The sequence below is a fragment of the Corvus moneduloides genome, chromosome 12 (assembly GCF_009650955.1).
Source record: "Corvus moneduloides isolate bCorMon1 chromosome 12, bCorMon1.pri, whole genome shotgun sequence".
NCBI classification, from domain to species: domain Eukaryota; kingdom Metazoa; phylum Chordata; class Aves; order Passeriformes; family Corvidae; genus Corvus; species Corvus moneduloides.
Window position 1 is genome coordinate 6506879 of NC_045487.1, and position 26256 is coordinate 6533134.

Below are 26256 nucleotides of genomic sequence, written 5' to 3' on the forward strand. Positions count from 1 at the left end.
GGGCAAAGTTTTGTCATTATAGGGCTCTAAATGAGGTCAAAGAAATGTTATATTTATGAACTCACCAGTTCAAAACCTTTGCTTACGCAAAACTGAATTATAAATTCGTTAAAATATTATGTTGGGAAAGAATCAGTATTACTAAATAATCCTGCTCCTGATGCCAAGCAGCTATGGAGCAGATTTGGAAAAGAAGAGCCCTGAAAGACTGTGTATGGTTTGTCTCCCTTTCTGAAGCAGACCTTAGAGCCAAGGTCCAATTCAGACTCAGTCTCAAAAATGATGGGGTTTCAAGAGGACACAACTGATGTAATTGCAGATGGGCCTTAGAAAAAAATAGGGGAAAGGAAATGGTGCAAATTCATTAAAATCTCCACAAATGTGATGATAGTGAAAGATTTATTGCAGGCAGCTCCAGAAAAGGAATGAAGAAATCAGTAACGCCTGAGGTGCCCAGCCAGGAGAGGATTCTTGAGCACCATCTCTTTAAGTTTCTATTGTGCCAACTGCTTTTCTGTAGAAGAAGAAGGGGGATATCAGAGGAAAACTGCAGTGGGACATGGACTAGAATATTTTACAGAGTAGCTTCAGTTTCATGTTCTGGGGGGCTGACTGATAAACCTCCCCTGCTAAGGCAGTCATTCCCAGTCCCTGCTGAGTCTCTAGAACGAGGAGTTGGTTGCAGTGTGATGGGTGAGGGATTCATCCTCCCCTCTGATGAGCTGATTCTTGTTCTCCAAGGAACTCTGGGAGCTCTTCTGCTCCTCTTTCAGCACCTGTGAGGGAACAAGCAACCAGAAGTCAGGGAAATAGAGAGGAAAGTGAGGAACAAAGGCACACAAAAGCACAACTCAGAATTCAGGGAGCTGAGATGAAGGAAACCACAAATTGGAGCAGATTTATTTTTGAGGGGGCAAAAAGTTTGAGATGAGGTCTTAGGACAAGAAGAAAACAAGGGGAATCAAAATGTGAAGCAGGAAGAGGCAGCAAATCCAAATGTGTTGCCTCACCAGAGTAAAGAAGCCCTGAAGAACCAAAGCATCTGTGATTGAGATAAGGACTAAATTTCACCCTGGAGCTATTTTGTTCTTTGATCTCACATGCTAATTACAAATAAATATATATCTATATATACAGGCATATTTATGGCTCTCTTAAAATACTCCCCCCATAATCCCTATTATCAACTAAACATTCTTAATTATTTTCTTTATTAACTAAACACAGTAACACAGTAATATTTCTTGGAGATGCAAGTTTTTCCAGAAAGTAGAAGGTGACCATAGCGTGACCATGTTATGTTTCCCTGGGAGGGCAATTGAAACTGTGCTGTGATTTGTCCCAAAATATTTTAATGATATTAAAAGCTCTTCAGAGATAATTCCTGAGAGAGAAAAAGCTGACTCTGGATTTCTTTGACCACATGTATTGAATGCTGACATTAATGAAGTTTACCTACCGTGGCTTCATGCTGTTTTCCTCTCCTTGCAGTGTTATACATTGAAACTGACAATTTAATATTGGCTTCCTCATGCTCACGTTCCGTCAAAATATTTAACATCTTCCAAGAAATCAGAAGAAAGACCCCTCAGCATCCCCACAAAATGACTGTACCCTTACATGCTTGACCTGCTAACAGAGCAGATGCTGCATACAAGAATTGTAGAATAAGGTTAAATATAGATCTGTACAAATATGTCCGTGTCCTGCTGGTAGATCAAGCTGATAGTAGTCTTAATTTTAGATTGTTACTCTGTATGAAATTCTTGAATCCAGTTATTGATATTAACCGTTAAGAAAGCTTTTCTGGCATCACAGTTTTGGCACTACTTTAAAAATTGCACAGATAGCTTTGGCTTATTCTTTGTCTTATACAGGATATGCAGCACAAGCAATGGGAATATTTTGTCTGTTGATACATCAACACTGAGAAATTTGGCAAGGTGGTTCATGGGGTCACACTGAACTAGCCTCAAATTTCTGAGGAAAAAATGCAATTTTTGCAAAGTTGTTCTTAATTATTACTTATATTCTGGGCTAATATAGTTAAGCATTCCCTCTGCAGCTCCTTCAGGGGTTTCTCTTCCTCAAAAAACATTAAAGAAATCCAATAGCTGTGCCTCCATCTGCTAGAATGGTTATATTTATCATGAAGTTATCACAAAGAACATGGATGTGTTATACCAGTCAGTGTGATTAGCAGTACAAGCAAAGTATTTTATGAAGTATTTCCCTACAGTTTCTCACACAAGTCACTTCAGTATTTTGGATAGGATTTCCTGGCAATGCCTAGTACCTAGATACAGCACTACGTACAGTATCCTTTCCTTTTGGCCTCATTCCTGGGCAAATGGCAGATAGGCTTCCAGATGCCCCAGTTCATATATTGTCATTTGCGCTCTGAAACTCTTCTTCAAAGGGGAGGAAGAGTAAGAGCAGGAGCAGGAAAGTGTGTAACTCTCCATAAATACACTACAGCTACGTCTTCACTGAACAATGCCTGGGTAGCAAGCATGATAATTCAGCATGGAGACCAGCTTTCTCTTTTATCACAGTTTATGCTGAGGAGGCTTTGGCCTCCAGTCAGCTGGAGGCAACCAGTCAGCTGAGACTGTTTCCACGCCTGATCAGCCCTGACACTGTGGACACCTCCCTGTTACCTCTGCTTCAGAGTCCCGGACTTGTTGCTTCAGCAGCTTCTGTTCTGCTCTCAGCTCCCACAGCAAGTTGTACAGATGGAGCATGTTCCTGTGTTTCTCCGGGGCCCACGGCTGGAAGCAGATAAGTCAGTGAAAAACAGCAGCACTCTCTGGGTACACAGGATCGGGTACTCTGCTGACAGAAACTGGCACAATCCTGCTATAGCCAATAAAGCAACCCTAATTTCCGTCATTGAAACATCGAACCCATGGTCAGCATGGGTTTCTCAGACTTCATTTTGATTTGGAATCCATCAGTAATGTGAGCCAGATGGTATGTCTTGCACTTTGCTGATGCTGCTGTTTTATAGTTGGAATGAAATTAGATGAATAGGAATGTATAGAAACAGAGATGAAAAAAATGGGACTCCTGCAATGGTGTTCTGTGTATTCTCCCCAGTGGGAAACAGAAATTAAAAAAACCCCATAACATTAAAAAAATTCCCTATTTTTAATCTCTGTTTGGCTTTTTAAGGGTAATTGTGCAGCATCTCTGCAGAATTTACTGGCAGACTTCTGCGTCTGGTTACAGACTCGCATTGATGATGTTAGTGGGGTGACCTCTCACCCCTGATGAGATCATTTGGCTTAATGGCAGCACTCCACTTTTTTTGGGAATACCTTTAATTTAAGGCTATCTATCTATCTATCTGCAATGTATTAAGCCTCAGCATCTTGCTCTGCATCTGCAGGGTAAACACTGGGAGATTTAAGGAATGACAGGACTCAAGAAGCCCATGGCAGAAACAGAACCACAATACACAGTGTCTGCCTTTGCTGCTCTGTTCTCTCTCTTCTTGAAGAGGGAACAGCAGAGGAAATTTCAGCTTCCCTGCCACGTATCTGCAGAACTGAGCCCAACAGCTGCTGAACCTGCATTTTGCAGGGTACCAGGGAATGTGGGATCTGCCTGATGACCAAATCTGGGAAGATGACTTCAAGCATGGTTAGAGCAGGCCTGTCATGCCACATTATGTCCTGCACTCCCAGTCACTCCCAGCATGGCAGCACATCTGCCAGGCAGTTGGTGTTGTCAGCCTGGAGGTGTGCAGGTGGAGTAGAGGGGCAGCATGGAACATGTCATGCTTGTAGTTCTTCCACTGACATTTCACCTTCCCTTTGTGTCTTGCCATCTTCATACCTGGTATGTGACAGAGTTTTCTCGGCTCAGGAAGATTTCGTCTTCTCTCTTCTCCCTCCCTATTACTCTGCAGAAAACCACCTTTGAGGCAATGGTGTCATGAACCTCAAGGTGATACGTCAGCTGGATGATATCATCTATGACCATAAAGATACGTTCCTCTATATCTTCGTCAGCAGGCTTTTCTGGATTTCTGTGGAAATACTCCTTGATTTGCTAATGGAGAGTGAAAAAAAGATATGGAAGCAAGTTAGAAACACAAAACTGGCAAGTTACAGATTTGAGTAAAAACCCATGGTAAAAACTGTGCTTTTCTGCCTGGACTTGCATCTCTTGGCCAATGGTCCTACTGTTCTTGCATATGTCTTAAAAAAACCCCACCATAAAGCTGTTTAAAGCAATACAGAAGTCTCCTATTTGTGGAGTTGAGTATGCTCAAGTTAGCTTGGGATGCATCCCTGCCTGAGGGTTCTTCAGGAAGCAAGATATTTTGGAGAAAAGCAAACTTTCCCACATTTCCCAATATAGGGAAGGAAAAGGTAGCATGTTGGGTGCTAGTTCAAAGACAGGCCACTGCATGGTTCTGTCTTGGCAGGTGATGTGTCTGAGCCATACACACTGCCAGATGTCAGATTTCCTCCTCCTGTTCTGCAAACCAGATCTGATAAGAGGAAGAGGTAGATTACCTGCCTGTAACAAATCAGAGTGATGGGACAATTCATCAGGAACCTAAAATTATATTAGTTTGGGCTCAGCACACAAAATCATTTTCCTAGTTTTGAATCTTGTGAAAATTTTGTTCCAAAGTCATGGTCAGGTTTTTTTTCTTTCCTCTGACACACAATTTCCAAGCCTTAGTTTCCCAGTTTAATTCTAGGTGCTCAATGCCATTTCTGACAACTGGTCACACTGTAGCTGTCTGTCAGGCAAGCAACTGTGAGACACAGCAGCTGAACAATGCTTGGATGTCTCATCTGGAGTTTTACCTCAGCCATGCCCACTGAAAATGAACTCAAGCCCCAGGCAGTATGTTTTACATACTATAAATATCAGAGGGACACATATTTTTCTGTTCCTGCCTTGGCCATACCACTATAGGCCGGGGGTTAGCATCAGTTCTGATGCCAGCCGTTTGCATTTTCTTGTCTCTTTCGCCAAGCTCTATGTGCCGCATGTGCAGGAAGTCCTCCCGCCCCACGAAGTGCTCTGTTATCTCAGTAGCATTTTCAAAACGTTTCCAGAGGCCATCAACTCGTGCTGTATGGTAATACTCCACTGTGTGTCCAGTCTCAGGTTCCAGCGATGTGTAGGAGTGAGCTAAGGATATATCACACACATTTTCAGAGTTAGCAGCCATAATACACTGAACACAAGCGTGTCCAGGGGACGTCTCATTTTCTTCAGCTTTAGCAACAGATCTGATGCAGGACTTACCCCCAGCTGCACTGAACAAACATAATCTCTCACTGAACACTGAGAGAACAAACATAATCCTAAAGAGAAAGTTTCATCTTCTATCAATTCTACTGATAAAGGTAGAAATGTATTACCCTGATATACATGATAACTATGTATTTTTCTAATACATAGAACACTACATAGCTGGGTAAGCACTGCCCAGGACTGCAAGCCACCAATCCAACTCTCTACTCTTCACTGGAGACCATTTTATTTATCTAGGCAATTTATCCCACAAGTATCCTGTCCCCCCACCTTTCAGCTTTGGGCTTTTGCCATTGCTAGAAAGGCATCCTGTGGAATCCCGTCAGCTGCAGGGACTGCCCAAATGAGCTGGAATACCTTTAAGAAGGAGGGGGTGTCCTGGCCTGAAATAGTCTGTGATCAGCTGTGTTTGTTTATTCACTTCTCTCATATACAACAGGTCTTCTCGATGTTTGAACCACTCCTTCACCTCCACTTCTTCAGTACCTGGCAGGAGACAAGTCATTTTGCAACCTTAGGTCACCCTGTTGGAGGTGGCAAAATTCTGATGAGCTCTAGCAATGCTGGAAAGTTTAGGGGCTCGACAGACAGTGAGCATGATGAAAAGGTTGAGGATATGGTAGATAATTCCCCCACAAAGGTGAAAGGAGAATGAGAAGAGAGACTCTGTCAGAAAGCAGACCACCTCCCCCTCTCCATCAGCGTGCCCCAGGCTGTTTGCTCAGTGTGTGGAGTGTTCATTTGTCCCCCTTACAGTCTGAGTCTGTGTAGACAGTGACACGTTCCACCAGCCCATCTCCATTCGCATACGCCGCCCATTTCTCCAGTTTTGCTTTATTGTACAGGATCACCTTCTTCCCCTGGGAAAAGGGATTCTCATATTCTGCAGTGGGCAAGAGAGATGTCAGACAAATTGACTCCCCTGTACTCAGCCCAAAAAAAAAAGAATTAAGAGGGAGAAAACCATGGTCTAAGGGACACTATGCATTTATTTATTGCATTCTGCTGCCAATAAAGCTGTTCAAACCCTGCCTATTGTCCTTTAATGTTATAATGGTATAATAACTTTTTTCTCTCCCAAAACAGGTATTTGATAATGCAGGGGCAGTTCCTTGTGGGTAGCAGTAACAGAAAGACCATTCCAGGAAAAATTCTCAGCTGGCAGGAAAACACAGCGTGGGTGTGGGTGTGTGTCTGTGGAGGATGAGACAGTGCAGCACTGAGGGCAGCCACTTGAACCAATAGCTGTTGTGGCCATCATCTATTGTGCTTCACTGTTACTGTTTGACCACCCTGAAGGGAGAACCCAGTGAGATAAACGAATGTCCCAAATCCACTGAAAGGTCAGCTGGGGGCAAGCAAAAGGCAAAGGAAGAATACATACCTCTGTAAGATACCTTAATTGGGGCTACCCACGATAGTGGCATCTCAAAGCTCATGTCTATTTCCTCCTTTTCCTGCTGAAACAGAAGAAGAGATTTGTGGTTTTGGCAGCGTCTCTTACTGTGCCAGGAGGCATTTTGGTTCTGGTGAATCACAGTGATCAGAGCTCAGCTCGTGCGAGGCTGTGCTGGTCCTGAGGAACACCATGGCACAGTTACGACAGCACATCCCTACTTGAGCCTGATGAAATGATCTTCTCCTGGCCACTGCTTGTGCTGGGCAGGGAATGAAGGTGGCAATCACCAAAATGACCAGATTATTTGATGTAGACCCTGGAGGGCTTTTTGCTCCCCAGTTATGGGCACAGGCTGCGAAGAGTAGAGAGCAAGAGGGAATTGTTATTGGCATTCCTCCGTCCTGCTGTGCATGGCTGTTTTATCATGGTGTCTTCTCCCAACAGGACAACATTTTTTGCTTCTAGTACACAGCACTTTTTGTATATTGACATACATTATTTCTGCATTTTGTTGGCAGCTCCACCTTGCAGCCAGAAGGGGAAAGTGACCAGCACAGAAAGAATGTCCAGAAAAATCTCGTTCTGGATTTTATTTTTAAAAACTATTTCACCCCAAATGTCAATGCACTGGAGGTTTACAGAGATCCCTAGCCACTTATGACACCTGAAGTACCACTTGGGGTCCTGCTTCAGAAAGCATCAGAACTCTTCAAGATTGAGAAGGAATCTCAACTTGGCCAGAGTAGAAGGGATCTGACCTGGAGAAGGCAGCAGGCAGGCAGACATACACGGGCCTACGGGCACACTGGTTCCAAACAGCGTCCCCAGTGCACAAGGGCATCGCTTGGGTCACTCACCATGTCATCTGTGTCTTTCTTGGGTGACTCTGTGGGCAACTGAGAGGGCTCGTTGCTCTCTGAAAACATAATTTCCCAGCAGATAGAATCACTCAAGTCAAAGCTGAGATCCTAGGGCATACAGGAAAAACACTTCTAACTACAGGGCATTGTCAAGGGCCTGACACTAAACTTGACCACTGCCTCAATATGTCTGTGGTGCTCTGGACCTGCCTGGGTGTCAGAGACTTTAAGGACTCTAGAGATCTGGACCTCAGTGAGGTGAGCTCCTCAGACCCTTGGCTGGCTGGTGGGACCCCAAAGACTGTCCCTGTGCCTAGAGGTTGCAGAACCCATTCCTCATGGTGTGTCTTCCACAGATGAGAGGAAGTGGCTGGGAATACTTCTGCCTCCTTCCTCAGGGCAAGCATGGCCCCAAGGGCAAGCTGATCTAACTCAGACCCTCACCTTCCAGACTGTGTGTGTGCTGGGGAGTAGCTGAGGTGTGGGAAGAGCCTAATTGAGATCTTACCTGCCTTGAACCACGCCTGACGGACCCAAAACATCCTCTGCCTCAAAAGCTGTTGTTTGAGAGAATGACTGCCTAGCCTAAAAGCTGAAACTCTAGCACTGTAGGGATTTAATAGATGTGATCTGTATTTGCTAACTCAGAGTCTGGGATGTCCTGGAGTAGTTCCATAGTCTATGTAATCAGAGCAACATGACCAAAACCAACACAAGGAATGGTTAAGTGGAAACTGGACCACTACAGGTCTTGGACTTCCCCAGGACTCAGGTTAACCCAGCTGTCCCTCACATCCCCAGGGTACTAAGGGCTCCCTACCTTGCAGCCTTGCCGGCAGTCCTGCATGTTCACCCAGTAGTTCCTGTGGTTCCAGATGCTCTCAATCCCAAGGAAGCACTCATCCGTGGTGCTGTGGTGGTTTCCTGTGAACGGGTTGATGAAGAAGGTCTCGGGAACCTTCCTTTTCCCAGACAGAAGCAGAACCCATGCGTGCACCCGTAAGCCGTGCAAAGGGTCTCGCTTGGGCTTTTCCACCTCCTGTAGCACAGAGGATACAGCAATAGTTATTGCCATTTTATTGCCACTATAATCCAACCCAAGGGCAATCTCATCCTTTCCTCTGCCCACTTCTAAAGAACTCCAGGCTCTTAATGCTCTTTAAAAGTGAGGTAGTACATACCCAGCACATGTTCCTGTGCCAGCACACACTGTGCTCCTGGAGGCCAAGTGCTCATGGTCATGATCAAGGTCGTGTCATACTTCACAGAGGAGGGTGTGAGCTCCTCTTTTTGGCCAGCTATTACCTGTGTCTCAGCTCTTCTTCCTGGAGCTCACAGGAAGATGGACCTCGCTAACTCACCATGACAACCTCCTCTTCTCTTTCCTCCTCTTGTCCAGGTTCAGTTTCTTCCTCCTTCTTGTCCTTCTGCTGAAGCTCAAACTTGCTCTGTGGCTCTAAAGGGTACTTAATTCTGTACTTGTTGGGGTCCTCCTCTTTTGGTTCCTGCAAAAGCAGGGTATTACTATGAAACCCAGCAGAGATCAAGAGAAGGAAGTAAATGTATGGCTTACAGGTACCTCCCAGTTCCCAGCACTTGGCAGTTTGCAATATTGCACCTGGTGAGCAGAAATTCAGTGAAGCCAAAGAGGCCTTGTAAGGAACTGTAGAAAATCACTCAAAAGATGCCTTTGGTGAGGTCCCTGGTACAGACTGAAACCCAGTGTGCACCCCTAGCTCAGCTCTGGAACTCACTGGACATGAACAGGCTGAGCATGCGTGCTGGGCTCCTCCCTGCCTGCTCACTGCAGGTCTCACCTCCAGTGGCTTCCTGAGCAGTGGGCACACCTCCTGAGTCTGGTCCAGGGAGCACATTTCACGGGTGGCATATCCATGTACACAGTAGGCATCGTAGCCAGCCCCGATCAGCAGGGAGCACAGCAGCACAGTGAAGTCAAAGCAGTTCCCTCGCTGGTATTTCAGGATGGTGGTTGGGGAATAGAGCGAACTGGGCTTGAAAGAGAGAGATGCAAGTTCATAGTGCTTGTCATATGGAGCTGAAACATGCACCAGGCAGAGAGCGGGGGAGAGAGGCATTGCCCACATCCCTGGGCTCTGCACACATTGGGAATCTGTTATATAACATTCATTTAAAAGCCACAGACTCTAAAAGTCCCCTCCAAAGTGATCTGGGGAAACTCTGACCCCAAATCTGGTGACAAATTTACCCACAGGAAGAGAAGGGCATGCCAAACTCATTAAACTGCTGAAAACCTAATGCTAATCACAATCCTGGAATGGGATTTCCCTCTATCTCCTGCTGTTCTGGCTGCAGTATTTCCAAGGAAAACACCCATAAGCTAAATTATAGTTCACAGGAGGAAATATATTTCCTGGCCCTCACTGGAGAGCAAAAAAAGATCAGTACATACATACTGCATACAGAGAGGTTCTACTCCCACTCAGATCTCAGACATCACCTAAGGTGATCAAGGCAGTCTCCATCTGCTAAATAGAGATACCTTCTCTATGGTCACAAAGTGCCAGAGCTCATCTTGAGACCCTGGGACTCTTGGGACAGCCTGCAGCTGGTGTAGATTGTTTGGGTCACTCTGCAGTCCTTGCTAGCAAGGAGTGTGTTCTCTTAGCTGACTCTCATCAAGATCTTGCTGCAACTCTGGCATTATCCCTTTTTGCTAACCTAGAAATCTCCCTTCAACCATCCCAAAATATCCCCAGATATGACAATAGAAATGCCTAAAAGTCCCTAAGAATGGGTCATGGAGGTCAAGTATCATCCCCTAGGGTTTATGTGCTCCTCTGTTACAAGGTGTCTTGGTTTTTGGAGGGAAAGCTTGTCAGCCATTGCCTCCCACAGTACACCAGCTGCTCATCTGGGCTGGCTGAAAGCAGGGTCTGGTCTTGAAGAAATGGTGTTTAATTACTTAGAAGGTACCACACTGAACATGCACCGGGACTGTGGGTCCAACAGAGTGCACAGGGGCTGGGAAAATCAGGGGGTTGCCTAAATAGTGAGATGGTGGAAGTGTCAAAGACCTCTGTAAGCCCAGCCACTGGGACCTCCCCACTGAGAAGTCCTTCTGTCACCTCTGTTATGTCTCTGATGGGACTGCAGCCCCTTTCTTACCAGTGTGATTGGGCACTTGAGGGGCTCCATGATGAGGTAATCACAGACAAAGCTGGCACAGCCTGACCAGTAGTACAGCTCTGGGAAAGGCAGCAGGGTTGGCCTCAATGTCGTGCTTACAAACTTCTGCAAGGCAACAAGAGGATTTTTGGTTATCCAACAGGGCCTTGGCAGAGTCTCCTGCCCAAAGCCATCCTCAGACCACCCCTGGATGTTGCAGCTCATATCAGGACCTCCCTAGAGCATATCAACAGCATCAGTATCCCTCCTCTCCAGTTCCAAGATGGAAATTTCATGGAGTTGGGAGGTCATCTGCTTGCCTGTGGCTGAAACTTCAAGCTCATCTCAGACACATTCCCGATGTGAGCCAGTTCTTCTCTTCATTTTTAAGCAAGTCAAATAACTACTGCCCTTTCTGGCTTTTACATCCTCCAGCATTTTTTTTTTTCTTTTTGCCTTGCATGTTAATGATACAACAAATTTTGGGGAAAGCTAGTACACAGTAGCAATTCCAGGTGCCCAGGGGGAACATCAGGTACAGAACTCGACAACAGTTGTACAGCTTGGGCCCAGCAAAAACAAAACCAGACCACAAACTTCCACATTTACTTCCTTCCCTGTAACTTCTGTGAAGTTCAGAGTAAGATCTAACTCTGCATCCATACTCCCTATCTGTGGCTGAGCCTGAGCCTTATCTATTTCATGTTTCTTTTACTTCTCTTTATGTTTCTGTGGTCTCTCCTGTTTCCTAAGCATCACTCTGCAGCCCACATGGCAACACCACCACTTATATGGCACAATGTGCTCATGGATTTGGACAGCCAGGGTGTTCCCAGGGTTCTGTGTGCCTGCTCAGGGGCTGTGGGTTCAGCCAGCAGGTTCCCATTCCCTTTAGCCAGGAAGGAGGGCAGGAGGGGCTGCTGTTCTTTCACAGCATTTGGCACTATGGAAGCCAAGTGCTCCGTGTGCTGTGGGCCAGCCCCACAGCACCCCATACCTGCACACCACACTCGTTGACTGGGTGGACGAAGAGCGGCTTGCGGTCAGGGCACAGGTGAGTGTACTGCTCGAGGAAATGGTCAGCAAGCTGCAGCAGTTCCCTTTCCTGCCGGGAATTTGTCTTGTACGAAGATGGTAAGTGGGATGTGTCAATGGAGCTCCAGTCAAAACCACTTATGTGGCAGGGGGAGGCAGAGAGACACAAGTAATAAGCCAGGAACAATACAGGCAAGGTGACCTGCTATCAAAACATGGCAGGGCTTCCCTGTTTTACAGGTAAAAAATGGGGACCATATCCAAGGATATGATTTTGACACAGCCGAACATCTCTGGAGCAATGGCAAGCTGACATATACCCAGAGTCTCAGGGGATCTTTATACAGTGGTGAATGGATGTACAATCAACCAAGTTACCTTGTCTTACTTGCACATGCATGCTCTTGGACAAACTCATCAGGCACATGAAACTTGCTCAGTCCCATCCCTGTGCAGGGGGACCACACGTGCCATCCACACCTGTGCATCCATCCACACCTGTGCATCCATCCACACGTGCCATCCACACCTGTGCATCCATCCACACCTGTGCATCCATCCACACGTGCCATCCACACCTGTGCATCCATCCATACCCTGTGGGCCCCAAAGGGAACGTCTCTGCTCATCCCAGCCATGGGCAGACACACGTGACTTACGGTACATCACTTGGGACAGAGGCTTCCTCCACAGTTATATCTGCCTCCAAGTCATCGAGGAAATCACTGCTATTTAAAGAGTTCGCATCTTCTGGTGTTTGCCCCACTTCCTCCGTCTCCTCCAGGGCCTCCATTCTGCCTGGCACTACAGGAACGCACACACCAGGTGAATTCAGGGGTGGGACCCAGCTACACAGGAACAGAGAAACACATCGCGGCCACAGTGGTTTGGCACATGAGCATGGCTGAGCCAGCCAGAACCATGAGAGTAAAGGGAGAGCACGGAGTTTGGGCTGGGTTTGGTAAATAAGCGGCTCTGTGTTCCTGGACACCCTAAGCGTGGCAGAGCAGGCAGAGCCTGGCTCGGTAGGGCAGAGCACGTCCCCATGTTCAGAATGTGTACCCCGTGTCCTCCCTCCTGCCGGGGATGCTGCTGGCGGGGCAGGAGCTCCATCAATCCGCTGGGCACCGGCCGTGCCCCAGCCCGCAGCCGCGCAGGGGCCTTGGAGGGAGCGGGACGCTCTGCGGAGCCGGCAGCCCCCAAGGGCAGCGGGGGCCCTGTATCACCCGCCGGCGCGGGGGGTGTTCGTGTGCCGTCCCTGCGGTCAGGCTGACCCCGAGCGGGGCACACGGCGGGCACAGGGAGGCACAGACCTTGCCCGGGGGGCCCCGCAGCGCTCCCGGCCCTGCCCCGCGCGGCCGCCCCCTCACCCGCGGCTCCAAGGGCAGCGCGGCCGCTCCCGGGCCCGGCGCGGCTCCGCAGCGCTCACCGTGGCAACGCCACGGCCGCGGCACCGGGCACAGGGACCTGCGGCTCCCCCGCGCCGCCAGCCCGGCCGGGACACCCCCAGGGTCCCCCCAGACCTCCCGCCACAGTCCCCGGGCCCCGAGGCTCCTCGGGACCCCCGCGCACCCCCGGCGCTGCCCCAGCCCCCGCCCGGCCCCCAGCACCGCGCCCCGGGGCCGCTGGGAGAAGGGGACAACGAGGAGCAAAAGGAGGGGACATCGGCCAGCGCCTGCCCGCCACCGCGGCTGAGCCATCGCACTCCGAGACCTGCTCCGAAACTCACGAGTTCGGCTCTCCTAAAATGAAAGCCACCCCCAGCCATCCTTCTCCTTTGTTGCAGAGGCGCTTACCCAAAAGCTGGCACCAGACAACTTGTTCTCTTTTTCTTTCTCTTTCTCTTTTTTTTCTTCTTCTTTACCGTTTCCTTTTTCTTTCTCTTTTTACTTTTTCTATTTTCGTTTTACTTTTTAAAAATTTTTTTCCTATTTGATTTTTAATTGGCAGTTCACTAGGCTGTACACAGGATCAGGTGCTAAACACTTTTTTTTCTGGTTTGTTGTTGTGGTTAAGAAAAAATATGGATTGATGGACGGATGTTCACACTAGGTGCTCTGTTAAGGTCACTGTAGCAATTAAAGCTCTGAGAATGCACAGACTGCAGTCAAAATATATCAAGAAACATCATTTTGAGTGATTAAGGCAGTTTGCAGATGGTTACTGTTGCCCAAATGGCATGAAGCTGTGTTGAGGGCAGGAGGCAGGGGTTTAGGTTGGATATTAGGAACAGGTTCTTCCCCCAAAGGTTGTTTGGGCACTGGAAAAGGCTCCCCAGGGAAATGGTCACAGCACCAAGCCTGCCAGAGTTCAAGGAACATTTGGACAATGCTCTGAGAGGCACGGGGTGGGACTGCTGGGGGTGATCCTGTGCAAGGGCCAGGAGTTGGACTCAATCCTTGTGGGTGCATTTCAACTCAGGATATTCTATGAAACAAAGTGGGGTAGGACCCTCCATCTCTCGCCAGTTACTTCTCAGCAGTTCTTAGATGCCAGAAGTCAATAAAAAACCGGATAAGGCAAATATATGTTGTGGTTCCAAAACTGTGTGTACTGGGCACCCAAAGTTATCTGGCCTTCGCATGTGCCACTGTGGTATCTGTTGTTATTGCTGCATCAAAAACAGGTACCACAAAACCAGCTGGATGCAGAGACCCCAGATTCCTGAGGGTTTTGCTGTTACTCCCTGTTTGGGATCCTATCAGGGCCATGAATTGGGTCGGCATTCACGAGCTGTCGGCTCATTGGAAGCGCCGTCTGTGCCCGGAGGATGGACTTTCACAGAGTCCTTTCCTCCCCAGCCGCCGAGAGATGCTAAACTGGCTCTCGTGCAATCCCAGAGGCAGCCAGTTTGCGTGGGGGAGAGGGATGAGCTGCCGGAAGGCAATATAAGGCACACAGCAGGAGGCACAGAGCAACCCCGAGTGTGACGACCCACCCTTAATGCAAAGGAACCAGGGCAGTGGTGGATGGAGGAGCAGAGAGCAGCCTGGCAATGGTAAGTGGAATGAGTACAAGGTGGTGGGATCTCTCAGGCTTGCTGCAGCAAGCAAGGAGCAGAGCAGGGAATGAACCCTCCTTGCCCAGCAGTCTCGCAGTCACAGCTGCACAGGGTCGGTGGAGGCAGGTACGGGTGTGCTGTGTGAGGGGGGCTTTTGGTGTTGGCTTTGCCCTGCTCTCAGAGCACTGACAGAGCATTGCCCAGCCACCAGTCCTGGCTGACTCACATCCACATCTCTGATAAGGAGTATCTGGTGTCCAGGACTAATCCAGCACTGTAATCCATTATCTGTACCAACAGAAGATATTGACTTAATCTGAGTCCTTTTAACACTAATTTTAGTCATGTTCAAGGCTTGGGTTTGGTTTTTTACCCCGTTGTCTCCTTGTTATGGATATGGTTTACTGGAACAGTGAGGATCCTTTTACAAATCCTAACTCTTCAAACGAGTTGTAGTGGCAAGAGGGTAACTCCTTTCCTCTTTGGGGACCCCAGACTGATGCCTCAGCTGTGCAGTTTTACTTAAATTGCCTGTTCTTACTTAAATGTGGCTTTATCACTGTCAGCACATCCCTGGGGGTCTAAGGGCTTGTTTCTCCCACCTCCTCTTTCTGGAATAGCTACCTAAATTCAGGATAGTGTTTGACCCTTGTGTTAACCTGATGGGGGAAGGCTGATCAGGCCCTTTGGGTTGGGTAATGACTTTGTGCCATGGAACCTAGGAAATACAGTACAGAAATTATTGCACCCATGCTTGAGGGTTCACTCTTTCTGAATGACTGCAAACATCTCCAGTGAATTTAATAACAAATCCGAGTTATCCAGAGCCTGCTTGTTTTTCCAGGAAAGGACTGTGAGATGTTTGCTGCTGCTCTCTGTGCTCTGCCTGGCTGGCTGTGAAGGCAACAAGAGTGAGTCTCCCTGTGCTCTGCCCCTGCTGGGTCATAGATGGGTAGTATGGAAAGGAGAGGTCAAACCCTCACCTGATCCATGCTCAAGTTCCTCATTCAGGGCACTGCTGAAAGCTGTTAAGGCAGAACAACAGAGTAGGGCTCAGTGAGGCAGGAGCTGGGGTGCAGGAGTCAGCAAAATAGGCAGAAACTGCAGGCTCTCCACCCAAGCCACAGAGGGTGTGTAAACCATGGAAATGGGCACAGGTGCTGCAATGTGCCACCACGCTCCTTAGTGACAGTGACAGGCCCTGTGGCTCTGATCCAGATTACAGCTGTGCTGAGGAGGTCTCACAGCTTCCCAGCAAGCTGAGGCAGCAGGTTCTTCCTCGGATGTGTCTGCTCTGGCTCTAGGCAAAGATCTCAGGCCTTGAGAGCTGTGCAGAGCTTCCTGCAGCGGGGTGAGTTCTCAAATCTCTCATCAGGGAGATATTCTTGCTGCATTTCAGCTTCCTTGCCTTTCCTTTGCTGCAGGTGAGCTGGCAAGCACCCATGGCCTGGGGCCAGGGGTTGCCCTCCGTGTCAAGAGGAGCCTAGACGCCTGTCTGCCAAACCCGTGCCAGCACCAGGGGCAGTGCCAGGTGACAGAGGACAGACCAGTTTGCAGCTGCAAGCCAGGCTTCACAGGGGAGTTCTGTCAAGGTAGGGCTGGTGAGCCCTCCCCAGTCTGTCCATGGGCACTGGAGGGAAGGGTGATGGGCACAGTACGCTGGTGTTACCATTGCTCTCCACTCCTGGAGCACATCCCAGCTCCTGGTTCAGGTGCATTCCCCGCCAATATAACCATATTCTGGCTACATGCTGGTACAAGATGCAGCCACAGGCCATTTTCTCCTTCCCCAAAAGCCTTCATTTCTTGGCTGTGCCATGGTGTAGCAGGGCATGCTGCAGGGCACAGCTGCCTCACAGTCTCAGAACAAGCACATGCACCCTGGCACAGATATAGTGAAGTCCCTTCCAGACACTGACCAAAAACTGTGTCTTCCTCTGAAGGAAAGGGTCACTGTCCCTGTCCGGTGCCCTTGACAGACTGGGGGGGTTCAGCCCTCGAAAGGGACCAGACTGCCCTTTGCCCAGTGTCTCTGAAGAGCCCTAGAGCAGCCTGCACCAAGGATGGGACAAGGGGCTGCTGAGCTCAGTGGGACTGTGCCATCCCCCAGCTGACCTAGGGCTCCTTCAGGCCTCTCCCTTATTGCTATTGCAGATGGCTTTTTCCCCCAGATGTGGTACTGAAGTTGGCCTGCGAGGAAGAGCTCATGAAGATGATGGTGAGGAAGGAGGTGTTTGAGCTCTTGAAAATCCCGCTGGAGCTTGTCCACTTGAAGAACCAGGCATGCAAGGTTTCAGAGAAGGAAGAAGAGGGTGAGCTGTTCTTTGCAGCCACTCTCACAGGTGAAAACCACACTGCCTGTGGATCAGTAATCCAGGTGAGGATCCATAGATCCGAATCTGTGAGAGGAGCAGATATGCTGAGCGGGTACAGCGAAGGGCAGCCCCAAAGGCTTTTCCTTCTGGGTGCTGTAAAGTTTTCATTCCCCTTGAAAGTCTTTCCTGCAGATGTCAGAAAGCTCTTCCATCTCTGCCAAACCCCTGCTGGCAGCACATTTTGTCTTATTTAGAAGAGCTTGGAAGTCTCACTGTGCACTGATAACAGCCCTCAGCTTTCTGGAAACATTCTCTGAACTTTGCAGCCATGGCCCCTTGATCCCTCACTTGCTTCATGGAGCAGGAAGGGTGCAGAGGAAATGGTGCTCCAGCTCTGCATTGCGCAGAAGAGCCCTGTGCTCACTACAGTGACTCCTGTGCCAGCAGCCCCCAGACACAAGCTAGAACCCCAGCAGAAATCCAGGCCTGGAGCAGCTATAGCTGAATTGCACCCTCTGAACTTGCAGCTCTGTGTATGGCTTTAATCATGGTCTGGAGACTTAATTTCTGTGTCGTTCCAGCAAAACAGCTCCCACATCTCGTACTCCAACGTCATTGAGTCAGAGCAGGAAGCCCACAGGGCCATGATCTCCCGGAGTTTTCAGCTTGAGGTGCACTTCTCCTGCATCTACGCCTACGAGCAGGTTGTGAGACTGCCCTTTGCTCTCACTGCTGTTGACAAGTAAGTGTCCCATTTCACCTTGCTGCTGGCATGGTGTCTTTGAGTTTGGAGAAAAATAGATTCAGTGAGATAATTTGCAAAGGCCCTAGGAAGCCCCTAGAGAGCTCTGAGAGCAATGCCAGGCACTCTGGTGGCCTCACTTGTACTATGTCCTTCCCACTTTCTTGTTCTGCTCGTCAGCTCTCATCCTCTGCTCTCAGGCTGGTACAGTTCGTGGTCAGAGAAGGACGCTTCAATGTCAGCATGAGACTGTACAAGTCCCCCTCCTACCTCCAGCCTTATCACCTGCCAAGTGTGGCTGTCCCCCTTACGGACACACTCTATGTCCTGCTGAAGATGGAAGGGCAGCACCAGGTCAAGTACTTCCTGCTGAGTGTTTTGGACTGCTGGGCCACACCGAGTGTGGATCCACACCAGGACATGCAGCACAAGCTCATTGAGCAGGGGTGAGTGCAGTGCCCCCAGCACATCCAGTCTCCCTGCACCACAGTGTGTCAAGGACTGAGATAGAAATAGGCCTGTTCAGTTAAGCCTGTGTCCCTGTGGGATGTGGTGTCCCAGGCTGGGATGCTCCACCTCATTTGCCACGCACTGATCCAGCCCTCATGTCCCAGGTGTCCCCATGATGAGACGGTGACCTATCTGAATGCCATCGGGGAGAGCACTTCTGCCAAGTTCAGCTTCCAGATGTTTCAGTTTGTTGGTTACCCCGAGGTGTTCCTGCACTGCCGTGTCCAGCTCTGTCTTCCTGACAGCCCAGAGCCCTGTGCCAAGGTGAGCTCCCTTGCTGGTCTGCACTGTGCCCTGGCTGGGTGTGGGACCTCCCTTCCCTAGGCCTGCTGCTTGGAGAAGGGGCTCTCTTCTGGTTTTGGGTGCCTCACAAAATAAACACCGCCCAGAATCAGGAGCTCAGCCCAGTGCCCTGAACCAAAGGTACGAGAGCCTGAACCCACCAGAGAGCTCCTTTCCCTCTTCACTGGGAAAGGAAGGGAGGTCAACAGGCTGACCCGAGTGCAGGGTGCTTCTCCCCTGCCCTCCCATCACCCTTCCCTTGGCTTTGTTGACAGCAATGCCCCGGGCACTGGAGGAACAGGCGGGCGCTGGCAGATGACTACAATAGGATTGTCTCCTACGGGCCCATCCACCTGCTGGCTGCTCCTTCCTCAGGAGCAGAGACCCATCATTCCAGCACTGACCAGAAGGACCCAGCGGGTATGTATGTCCTCCTGAGCACCGAGGTCAGTCCAGGAGATCCAAGCAGCAGTCCAGGAGCAGGGCTGGGGGCAAGCCCACCTACAGCATGGCTCAGACCAGGCATGCATGCTGAGCTGTGTGGAACTCCTGGGCAGCAGCGGTGGGTGGAGGCCATTTGAGGTGACTGAGTCCCACTAGTGCCCTCAGAATCCCAAAGTACCCCCAGCTCCAGTGGCTCCTGCCCTTCACAGGAAGTGACCTCCCTGAATCTATCCCCAGTCAGACATGCCACACCAGGGCTCAGAGCTGGCTCAGGGGACCCAGATACATAACCAATCTCTCTCCTCTTTGGCAGGACCCAGCCCGTGGCTCTCTGGGGCCCTCGTTCCGCTGTGTGTGCTCGCTGTGCTCACCGTGGCTGCTGCCGCCGTCAGCGTGGGGCGGCGAATGGTTTAGGAAACAGCTGTTTCCCAATAAACGAATGTTTCTCAATAAATGAAGTAGCAGAGAGGCTCTTGCTGTGTCTTTATGGGTGTTTTAGGGAAGGGGGTAACGGTTGGATGCAAACAGTGCTTGAAGGGTGAGGTGCTTCAGAGTTTCTGTTTCCTGTAGCATCTCTTGGACCTTAGCCCCTCTAGGCCCACGGTCTCTAAACTCAAAGTATGTACCTAGGGATGGGAGGATCCTTCCTCCTGCTTCCCAGAGAGTCACCCTGGCATGTGGGAAGATGGAAGTACCCCACTCTAGATACCTGCCCTCCCAAAGCTGGTCTTTACATAGTTCTGTGCAACACCAAAGTAGCATTAGCAGAGAAGGGGCTGCTTTGTGCATGCACGTGTGTGTGTGCACTCATCCTTAGTGATTTCTGCCTTAATTCATGACATTTCTCTTTTCATTCATGACAAATTACCAGCAAAACTTGTGTCCATTGATACATCCCTAATATAAAGCAAATAACAAACAATACTGTAGGTATTAAAGACTAAATTCACAGTGCTCAGAGAGCTGGCAGGGATTTAATATTAAAATACAGATCAGGACAAGACAGTAGTTGCCCTGCAAGGCAGCTGTGTGTGCATTTTGGCTGAAGCACAGTGTCCATGAGGGAATTGTCACTGGCTCCAGAAGGTGTTTTGCAGGAAGGATATCCAGCATATCTCTGCCAGAGAGCAGGGAGATGTACTGCAAAGAAGCTCATGGGTTGCCTCTTCTTTTTGCCGACTCCCAGACACAAACCTCCCACATCTGGGCTGGAGCAAGTCAATCCTCTCCCTCCACTGTCAGGAAACTCACTGCTGGGCTGGTTCAGCACTAAAGACCACTTTTGACAAAGAGGGTGATGGCTCTTTCATGGCTGAAGGCAGGTGCTCTGTGGGCTTCCTCCTTGTCCCCTGGGGAATGAGATCAGGAGCCCCTCAAGACCATGGAAGTGCAGCCTGGAGAGACTTTGCAGAAGCATCATCTCTGGAGCTCCTTGCCCAGGGCCACCCACCAGGAATGAAAGGGATGAAGCAAAGAGCCCTGCTGAGGTGGATCATGCCCACTGAGGGGTAAACTGAGGTGTGGTAAACTGATCCCTCCCTCTGTGAGGAAGCTGCATCTGCCAGGATCAAAGATTGCTCTCAGTGGATGCAGGTGCAGGCAGGAAGAGAGGTCCAGCCAGGAGCTAGTCCTGGGAGGCTGTGGTGGTTTTGTCATGTCTGGTGATGTAGGAGAGGGAACCAGTGGTCTCCTTTGTCTTCGGGTAGTAGAGGACGACCAACCAGATGAATATGAAGATTCCTGCAGGGAAAGGAAGACAAACACTCAGCAGCAGCAGGAGACTGGGAAGTATCTTGCCTTTACCTTGCCAGGATGCTCATGACACTTCCACTTCCAGGGGGTTCCCTCATCTCACTCCTGTCCCCCCCTCCTTAAGGTGAACCATTTGGCTGGGACACGCCATGAGTGGATAATGTCCCTAGTCCTCTGCTAAGGAATGTCTTCCTTGCAGGAAAACCACCACCACAGGTGGGGTGGATGTAGTTGGAAGCCATGAGCAGCTCCATGCTGGTGGCTGAGACCTACTGCTTGACGTGCCCTGCCAAAAGGAAGGGTATGACAGTGCTGGGAAGATGGTGGTACCTTGGGATCCCTGGTCAACCCACAGCCAGGCTGGCTCCTGCCTCCTCCATCTTCCCCACCCAAGCCCAGGGAAGTCAGCTCAGAGTGAATGCTGACCTTGGAGAGAGTTGAGGATGGTGAAGATGTAGAGCACGGCCGCGGAAGAGATGCCGTAGGTGAGGAATGCCAGAGCCCAGGTGGCTCCCAGCAGGCAGAAGAGCCCTGCTGCCACCAGAGTCACCTTCCAGGGCTTACGGTGTCCCTGCACTGCCCCAGTGTTCCGCAAGCTGCAGCTCTTCTGGGTCACCACCCCGAAGACAGCCATGTTGAAGAGGAAGATGAGGCCAAAGTAGCCACAGTTGGTGATGTAGTGGACCAGAAGATGTTCGGAAGTGATCCAGCACCTGAAAAGAGACAACCGTGGTGCCTCCAGCAGCCCTGCAAACCCCAGCAGCACCCATGGGAGCCTTCCCTGTGGGTCTTTTTGGGGATGGAGGGACACCCTTGTGCTGGGGGATTTTCCAAGGCCAGGTGAAGCAGAGGGACAGTGGTGCATATCACTGCCCTTGTGTTGCTCAGCTGGGAGGGAGCCTGGGGAAGCTCCAGGTGGACCTTGGACGTCCCTCCATGACCTGGGAGGGCTGCAGGTGTCACTGAGAAGGCTCAGCATGAGAGGTGGGGGTGGCTGATGTGTTGCAATCACAATTAAGGAAGCAGAAGCAGAAGCATGGCGTAAAGCCAAGCCAGATGGGTGCAATCCCTGACCAGTGCGCTCCTGGCAGGACTGAGCTACCCCTCCCCGTGCCAAAGGGCCACCTGAGCCCTGGGGGCAGTGGCACACGCACAGGTGGGCTATGACCTGGTGCTCCATGTTCTGGATGCTGTATTCTCCATAGCTGCCAATAACTCCTGCCACTCCCACCACGAGAACGGGGAAGCCTGGAAGAAGGGAGACACAATCACGGAATTGTTTAGGTTGGAAAAAACCTCTAAGATCATCAAGTCCAGCCATTAACTCAGCACTGCCACGTTCACCACTAAACCATATCCCCAGGTGCCACAGCCACACATCTTTTGAACGCTTCCAGGGATGGTAATTCCACCACTGCCCAGGGCACCCTGTTCCAGTGCTTGAACACCCTTTCAGTGAAGAATTTTTCCCAAATATCCAATCCAAACCTCCCACTGCCCCTCTCACCCCCCATCTCTCGTCCAGGCTGGTGGTGCTCACCCCAGCCAATCAGGCACAGCTTTGCCAGGTAGTGGTGGATGTAGATGCCCAGGACCTTGACAAAGAGGAGGTAGAGCTGACAGCCCTCCAGCGCCGTCCAGGTGAAGCAGCAGAGCAGGCAATAGTGGGTGAGCCCCCCCAGGACTCTACAGGTCCTTGGGTGGCTCCTGCCAGAGAGCCCACTGTTGAGCAGGAAGACCAGGTTAAGGAGGAACAGGCTGCCCACGAGGTTGATGTGCAGCCCCAGGTTGATGTGGACGGTCTCTTCAAACCTGAACCTACACCTGAGTGTCCCCAGAGGGACCAGGAAAGGCAGGGGTCACAGCTGAGCAGCGCCCTGTGCTGTACCACAGCAGGTCCACGCACAGGCACCGAAATTGCCTCACATCTCTCCCAGGCTGACAAGCCCTCATGGAGCTGCTGGCACACCCCACCTTATGAAGATGCAGAAGGCGATGGTGAAGATGGCGAAAGCCATGGCTACCCCGCAGCCAGCAGTGGCAACAGCTATCAAGGCTTTTGCTGTGGAGCTGTCCAGAGCTGGGTTCTGCCAAACATGCAGATGTTGAGTTAGACAGGCCCTGGACCAGCCTAGAAAACCTAACTGCAGCTACCAGAGCCATGGGGCTGATAACCCCAGTGGGCTGCTGCAGAGACCCCGTACCAGCCCCCAGTCTGGCCCCCGGAAGGTCTTCAGGGGAAGCAGAGCAGTGGTGGCTCAGAGGAGATGCTCTGAGGTGGGGTGAGGGGTGGGTGAAGTGGACCACCATGCACACCCTCCTGGGAGTCTCCCCCAGGATGTGGGACCTCGAGCCTTGCTGTGTCAGAGCCTGCACAAGGCTGAGGCCTTTTCCAGCCTGTCCTGCTCAGCTGACCTGCTGCTGCCCTCCTGAGCTGGGGCCTGGGCTTGCCTGGGAACAGCTATAACTGTCTCTGGGTGGCTACTCATGACACCCGAGGGGCCACCAAAGTGAGAAGGCAGCACCGCCAGGGCACAGGAGCTGCAGGAAGTGGGATCATCACCAGGAGGAGGGTGAAGAAGGTGAGATGGTCGCAGGAGCAGACTGTCCCCTTGTCCCCGGGCTGCGTTTCACATCCACTGCTGCTCCAGCCTCCTGCCTGCCCTGCAACAGGCACGTGGGGATGGCTGTGAGTGCTGGGCACAGCACCTGTGCCCTGCCCCGCACCCGACGAGGATGTACCTTTGCTGGGATCCCAGAAAACGCATTGCAGGGTGACGCCCTGCAGTGGGGAAGAGCAGCATCAGCCGGCGCCACGGGGAGGGGCACTGGAGGGGAGATGGAGGGCAGGCAGGGCTGACTTACGTGGGGCAGCTGCCTGTGGGCGAAGGTGAGCTTCACAGGGTCCTGCAGCCCCGAGATGCTGCTCTCTCCCACTGTGATGCCCACCACGGTGTTGTCCAAGACCTGTGCTGTCTGGTTGACTTCCTGTGGAGGGGAAACGCTGCCAGAGCTGAGCTGGTGGTTAGCAAGTGCTGGTGGCAGCATGAAGGATGCTGGCAATGCCAGCTCATACCTTGAACATGCCAAGCTGCTGGATATCGAGGACTGTCACCACCACACTCACTGTTTGGCTACTCAGGGACCGGAATATCTCCCTGGGGAGGTGGATTTTACCTGTCTCTCCTTTCTCTGTGGTGTTCAGCCTGCTGGGGCCCTGTGGCAGAGAGCAGTGAGAGGCTGTTGCTGGCAGGTCACCTCTCTGTTCAGGACCCACCAATCTTGCTCCAGGCACAAATTCGGCCCTGCACAGGTGGGTTTGCAGGAGCCCTGAGGGCAGAAGGGGAGAACCTCATCCCCAGCACCCAGCATCCATGGGGGCAGAGCTGGCAGTGGGACCTCACAAATTCTCTACCCACCATCACCCACACACATGGTCCCCTGGGACATTCAGAGCCTGGGAGAGCCTGTGGGTGGGCAGGAGGCACAAGGTCACACATGTTCCTCCTCCTTTCCTACCTCACCCTCCCTCTGACCACCTCAGTCTGCTGAGATGGCTCCTTGGGGAGGGCTCTTTCCTCCCAAGCACCACTTCATGTGACTCCTTGCCAAGGGATGTTGAAGTTGACATGGGCCTGTGATGCAACCCCACAGGGAGGAGGAAGAGCACTGCAGGGCACACCAAGCCCTGGGGCAGGGGCTGAGGGATGCTTGCAAGGTGTGGGTCCTTCCAAGCAAGGGAGAGGGAGGGGCACATCTCACCGTCGTGGGGGAGAAGGTGATGAGGACGTCTCGGGTGACGTCCTCCCTGCTGACACTCAGGAGCAGCGTCTTGAGCCCTTCCAGCAAACTGTGCTGCCCCGACTGCAGCAGCCTGCGGGACAGGGGGCTGTGGGACAGGTGGACACGGGGACTGAGCCCAAAAACCCTGCCATGGCCACCCCTGCCACTACCTGAACAAGCGCTCCCGCAGGCAGGCACAGGCGCGGCTCTCAGAGTGCCACAGCTCCAGGCAGTGCCGGGACAAGTGCAGGAGGTGGGTGATGTTGCCTGGGTTCTGCTGCTTCACCATCACGTTGCAGCACTCATGGTGCTCATCACCCCGAAAAAGGGCTGGGAGGATGGGAGCAGGTGACCACTGGGCACCACAGCAGTGGGTGGGCACTGGGAGCAAGGGTGGGAAGGGGAGGGGACCACTCACCAGAACAGCTGTCCCGTCCTTTGGCAACATCTGGAAGAGGAGTACATGGAGAAACAAGGGGGGAAACACCAAAATCCAGGGCCAGCCCTCCCCCTGTCCGGAGGGAAAGGGGAAGGGAAGGCAGGAGAGTCTGGCGGCTGCCAGGTTTTAAAGGAACAGTCCTGCAGTTACGTGGGCTTCAAAACACCTGAACAGCGATCAGAGCTGGTGAGGGCAAAACTGCTGTGCCCAGCCTGCCAGAGGGGCTCACAAAGGAGACCCCAGACTGCTGGTCCCAGGTTTTAACAAAGCGCCCAGCAACAACCCCCCCCAGCCTCTGTACATCCCAGTGGGGATGCCCCCCTCTGGCCTGTCCACATTTCAGGATGAAATCCCCACATGGTCTTTTGGTGAACACTTTCCCATGAGAAAACCTTCCCACAAAGCCCATGCATCCCCTGGGTTAGGGATGCCTGTCCCCACTTCACCTGCCACTCACCAGGCAGCAGCAGAAGCAGCAGGACAGTGCCCAGGAACAGGTTCATGCCGCTTTGTGGGGTCTCCTGGCTGCCCCTGGCCATCCCACCACACTCTGCTCCCCTTGTCCCGGCAGCTTTGCTCCTCCCCAGGCTCCCCCGGGGCTTGTGGCCGCTTCCGAGGCAACAGCCGTTCCTCATTTCCCTTCTGGGAACCCCTCACGCCTTCCTGTGGCTGGCAAGTGACCTGTCCCAGCTCACAGCAACGGCAACAACCGCCAGAGCTGCCGAGTTTCCCCCGTGGCTCCTTCCCATGACCGCCCCAGGGCTTTTTGCTTTCCCTTTCTCCCCACAGTCCTGCCCTCTCCCCACAGTTGATGGCCCTCACCAGCCCGGCAAATGCTGGAGCATCCTCCTCCTAAATGGGGCATCACCACAACCCTCTAGGATAAAACATCCTGTGCCTGGCAAGGCACCCCTGCCCCAGCTGGGTGCTGGAAGGTGGGTGGAGGGGAATGATCCAAAACCACCTGGAAGGGGAATGGTGGGATGGGAGATGTGGTGCTGTGCTTGCAAGAGGCACAGCCAGGACAGCCAGACTCTGCCTGGCCCCACAGCCACTGAGGGGATGATCCCCATCCTGTGATGTCTCCCTCTTCAGATCCCTGTCCTCCACCTGCCTCCCTTTCTGCTGGGTAGTGATGGTCCCGAGAGACTTCCCAAGCCGTGGTATCTCCCTCCGTCACCCCAACCCCAACGGCACCAGGCAGCCAGTGCTCTGCCAGGAGCACCATTATCGGTCCCAGCTCAGCAGGATCCTACAGGGTAAA

The 26256-nt window shown here is 51.5% G+C and overlaps 3 protein-coding genes across 11 annotated transcripts; 1 reads left to right on the forward strand and 2 right to left on the reverse strand.

The window, feature by feature from the left end:
- Nucleotides 1-380: 380 nt before the first annotated feature.
- On the reverse strand, nt 381-13605 carry DRC7 (dynein regulatory complex subunit 7). Of its 5 annotated transcripts, none has more exons than XM_032122092.1 (16): nt 13521-13605; nt 12384-12528; nt 11687-11861; nt 10690-10815; nt 9360-9554; nt 8904-9047; nt 8363-8581; nt 7540-7650; nt 6668-6743; nt 6038-6166; nt 5641-5769; nt 4931-5157; nt 3841-4056; nt 2661-2771; nt 1460-1561; nt 381-776 (listed from the first exon to the last, which is right to left on the reverse strand). In XM_032122092.1, exons 2-16 carry the CDS (start codon nt 12515-12517, stop codon nt 663-665), a joined length of 2208 nt encoding a protein of 735 aa, XP_031977983.1. In that variant the 5' UTR covers nt 12518-12528; nt 13521-13605; the 3' UTR covers nt 381-662. The 5 variants fall into 5 exon arrangements, with proteins under 5 accessions (XP_031977983.1, XP_031977982.1, XP_031977984.1 ...); XM_032122091.1 differs by lacking the exon at nt 13521-13605 and adding an exon at nt 13095-13149; XM_032122093.1 differs by lacking the exon at nt 13521-13605 and adding an exon at nt 13038-13069.
- A 1-nt stretch (nt 13606) lies between these two features.
- On the forward strand, nt 13607-19486 carry LOC116450046 (uromodulin-like). Its single transcript, XM_032122096.1, has 9 exons — nt 13607-14722; nt 15570-15636; nt 16150-16317; nt 16897-17102; nt 17622-17782; nt 17983-18228; nt 18397-18556; nt 18850-18994; nt 19332-19486. Exons 1-9 carry the CDS (start codon nt 14720-14722, stop codon nt 19430-19432), a joined length of 1257 nt encoding a protein of 418 aa, XP_031977987.1. The 5' UTR covers nt 13607-14719; the 3' UTR covers nt 19433-19486.
- A 487-nt stretch (nt 19487-19973) lies between these two features.
- ADGRG3 (adhesion G protein-coupled receptor G3) lies at nt 19974-26253 on the reverse strand. Of its 5 annotated transcripts, XM_032121888.1 has the most exons (13): nt 25450-26253; nt 24972-25001; nt 24724-24883; nt 24533-24644; nt 23847-23987; nt 23636-23758; nt 23513-23552; nt 23334-23434; nt 22745-22857; nt 22311-22594; nt 21925-22018; nt 21197-21483; nt 19974-20758 (listed from the first exon to the last, which is right to left on the reverse strand). In XM_032121888.1, exons 1-13 carry the CDS (start codon nt 25625-25627, stop codon nt 20643-20645), a joined length of 1779 nt encoding a protein of 592 aa, XP_031977779.1. In that variant the 5' UTR covers nt 25628-26253; the 3' UTR covers nt 19974-20642. The 5 variants fall into 5 exon arrangements, 4 of the variants coding, with proteins under 4 accessions (XP_031977779.1, XP_031977776.1, XP_031977777.1 ...); XM_032121885.1 differs by having other exon boundaries at nt 21197-22018; XM_032121886.1 differs by having other exon boundaries at nt 23334-23552.
- Nucleotides 26254-26256: the final 3 nt, after the last annotated feature.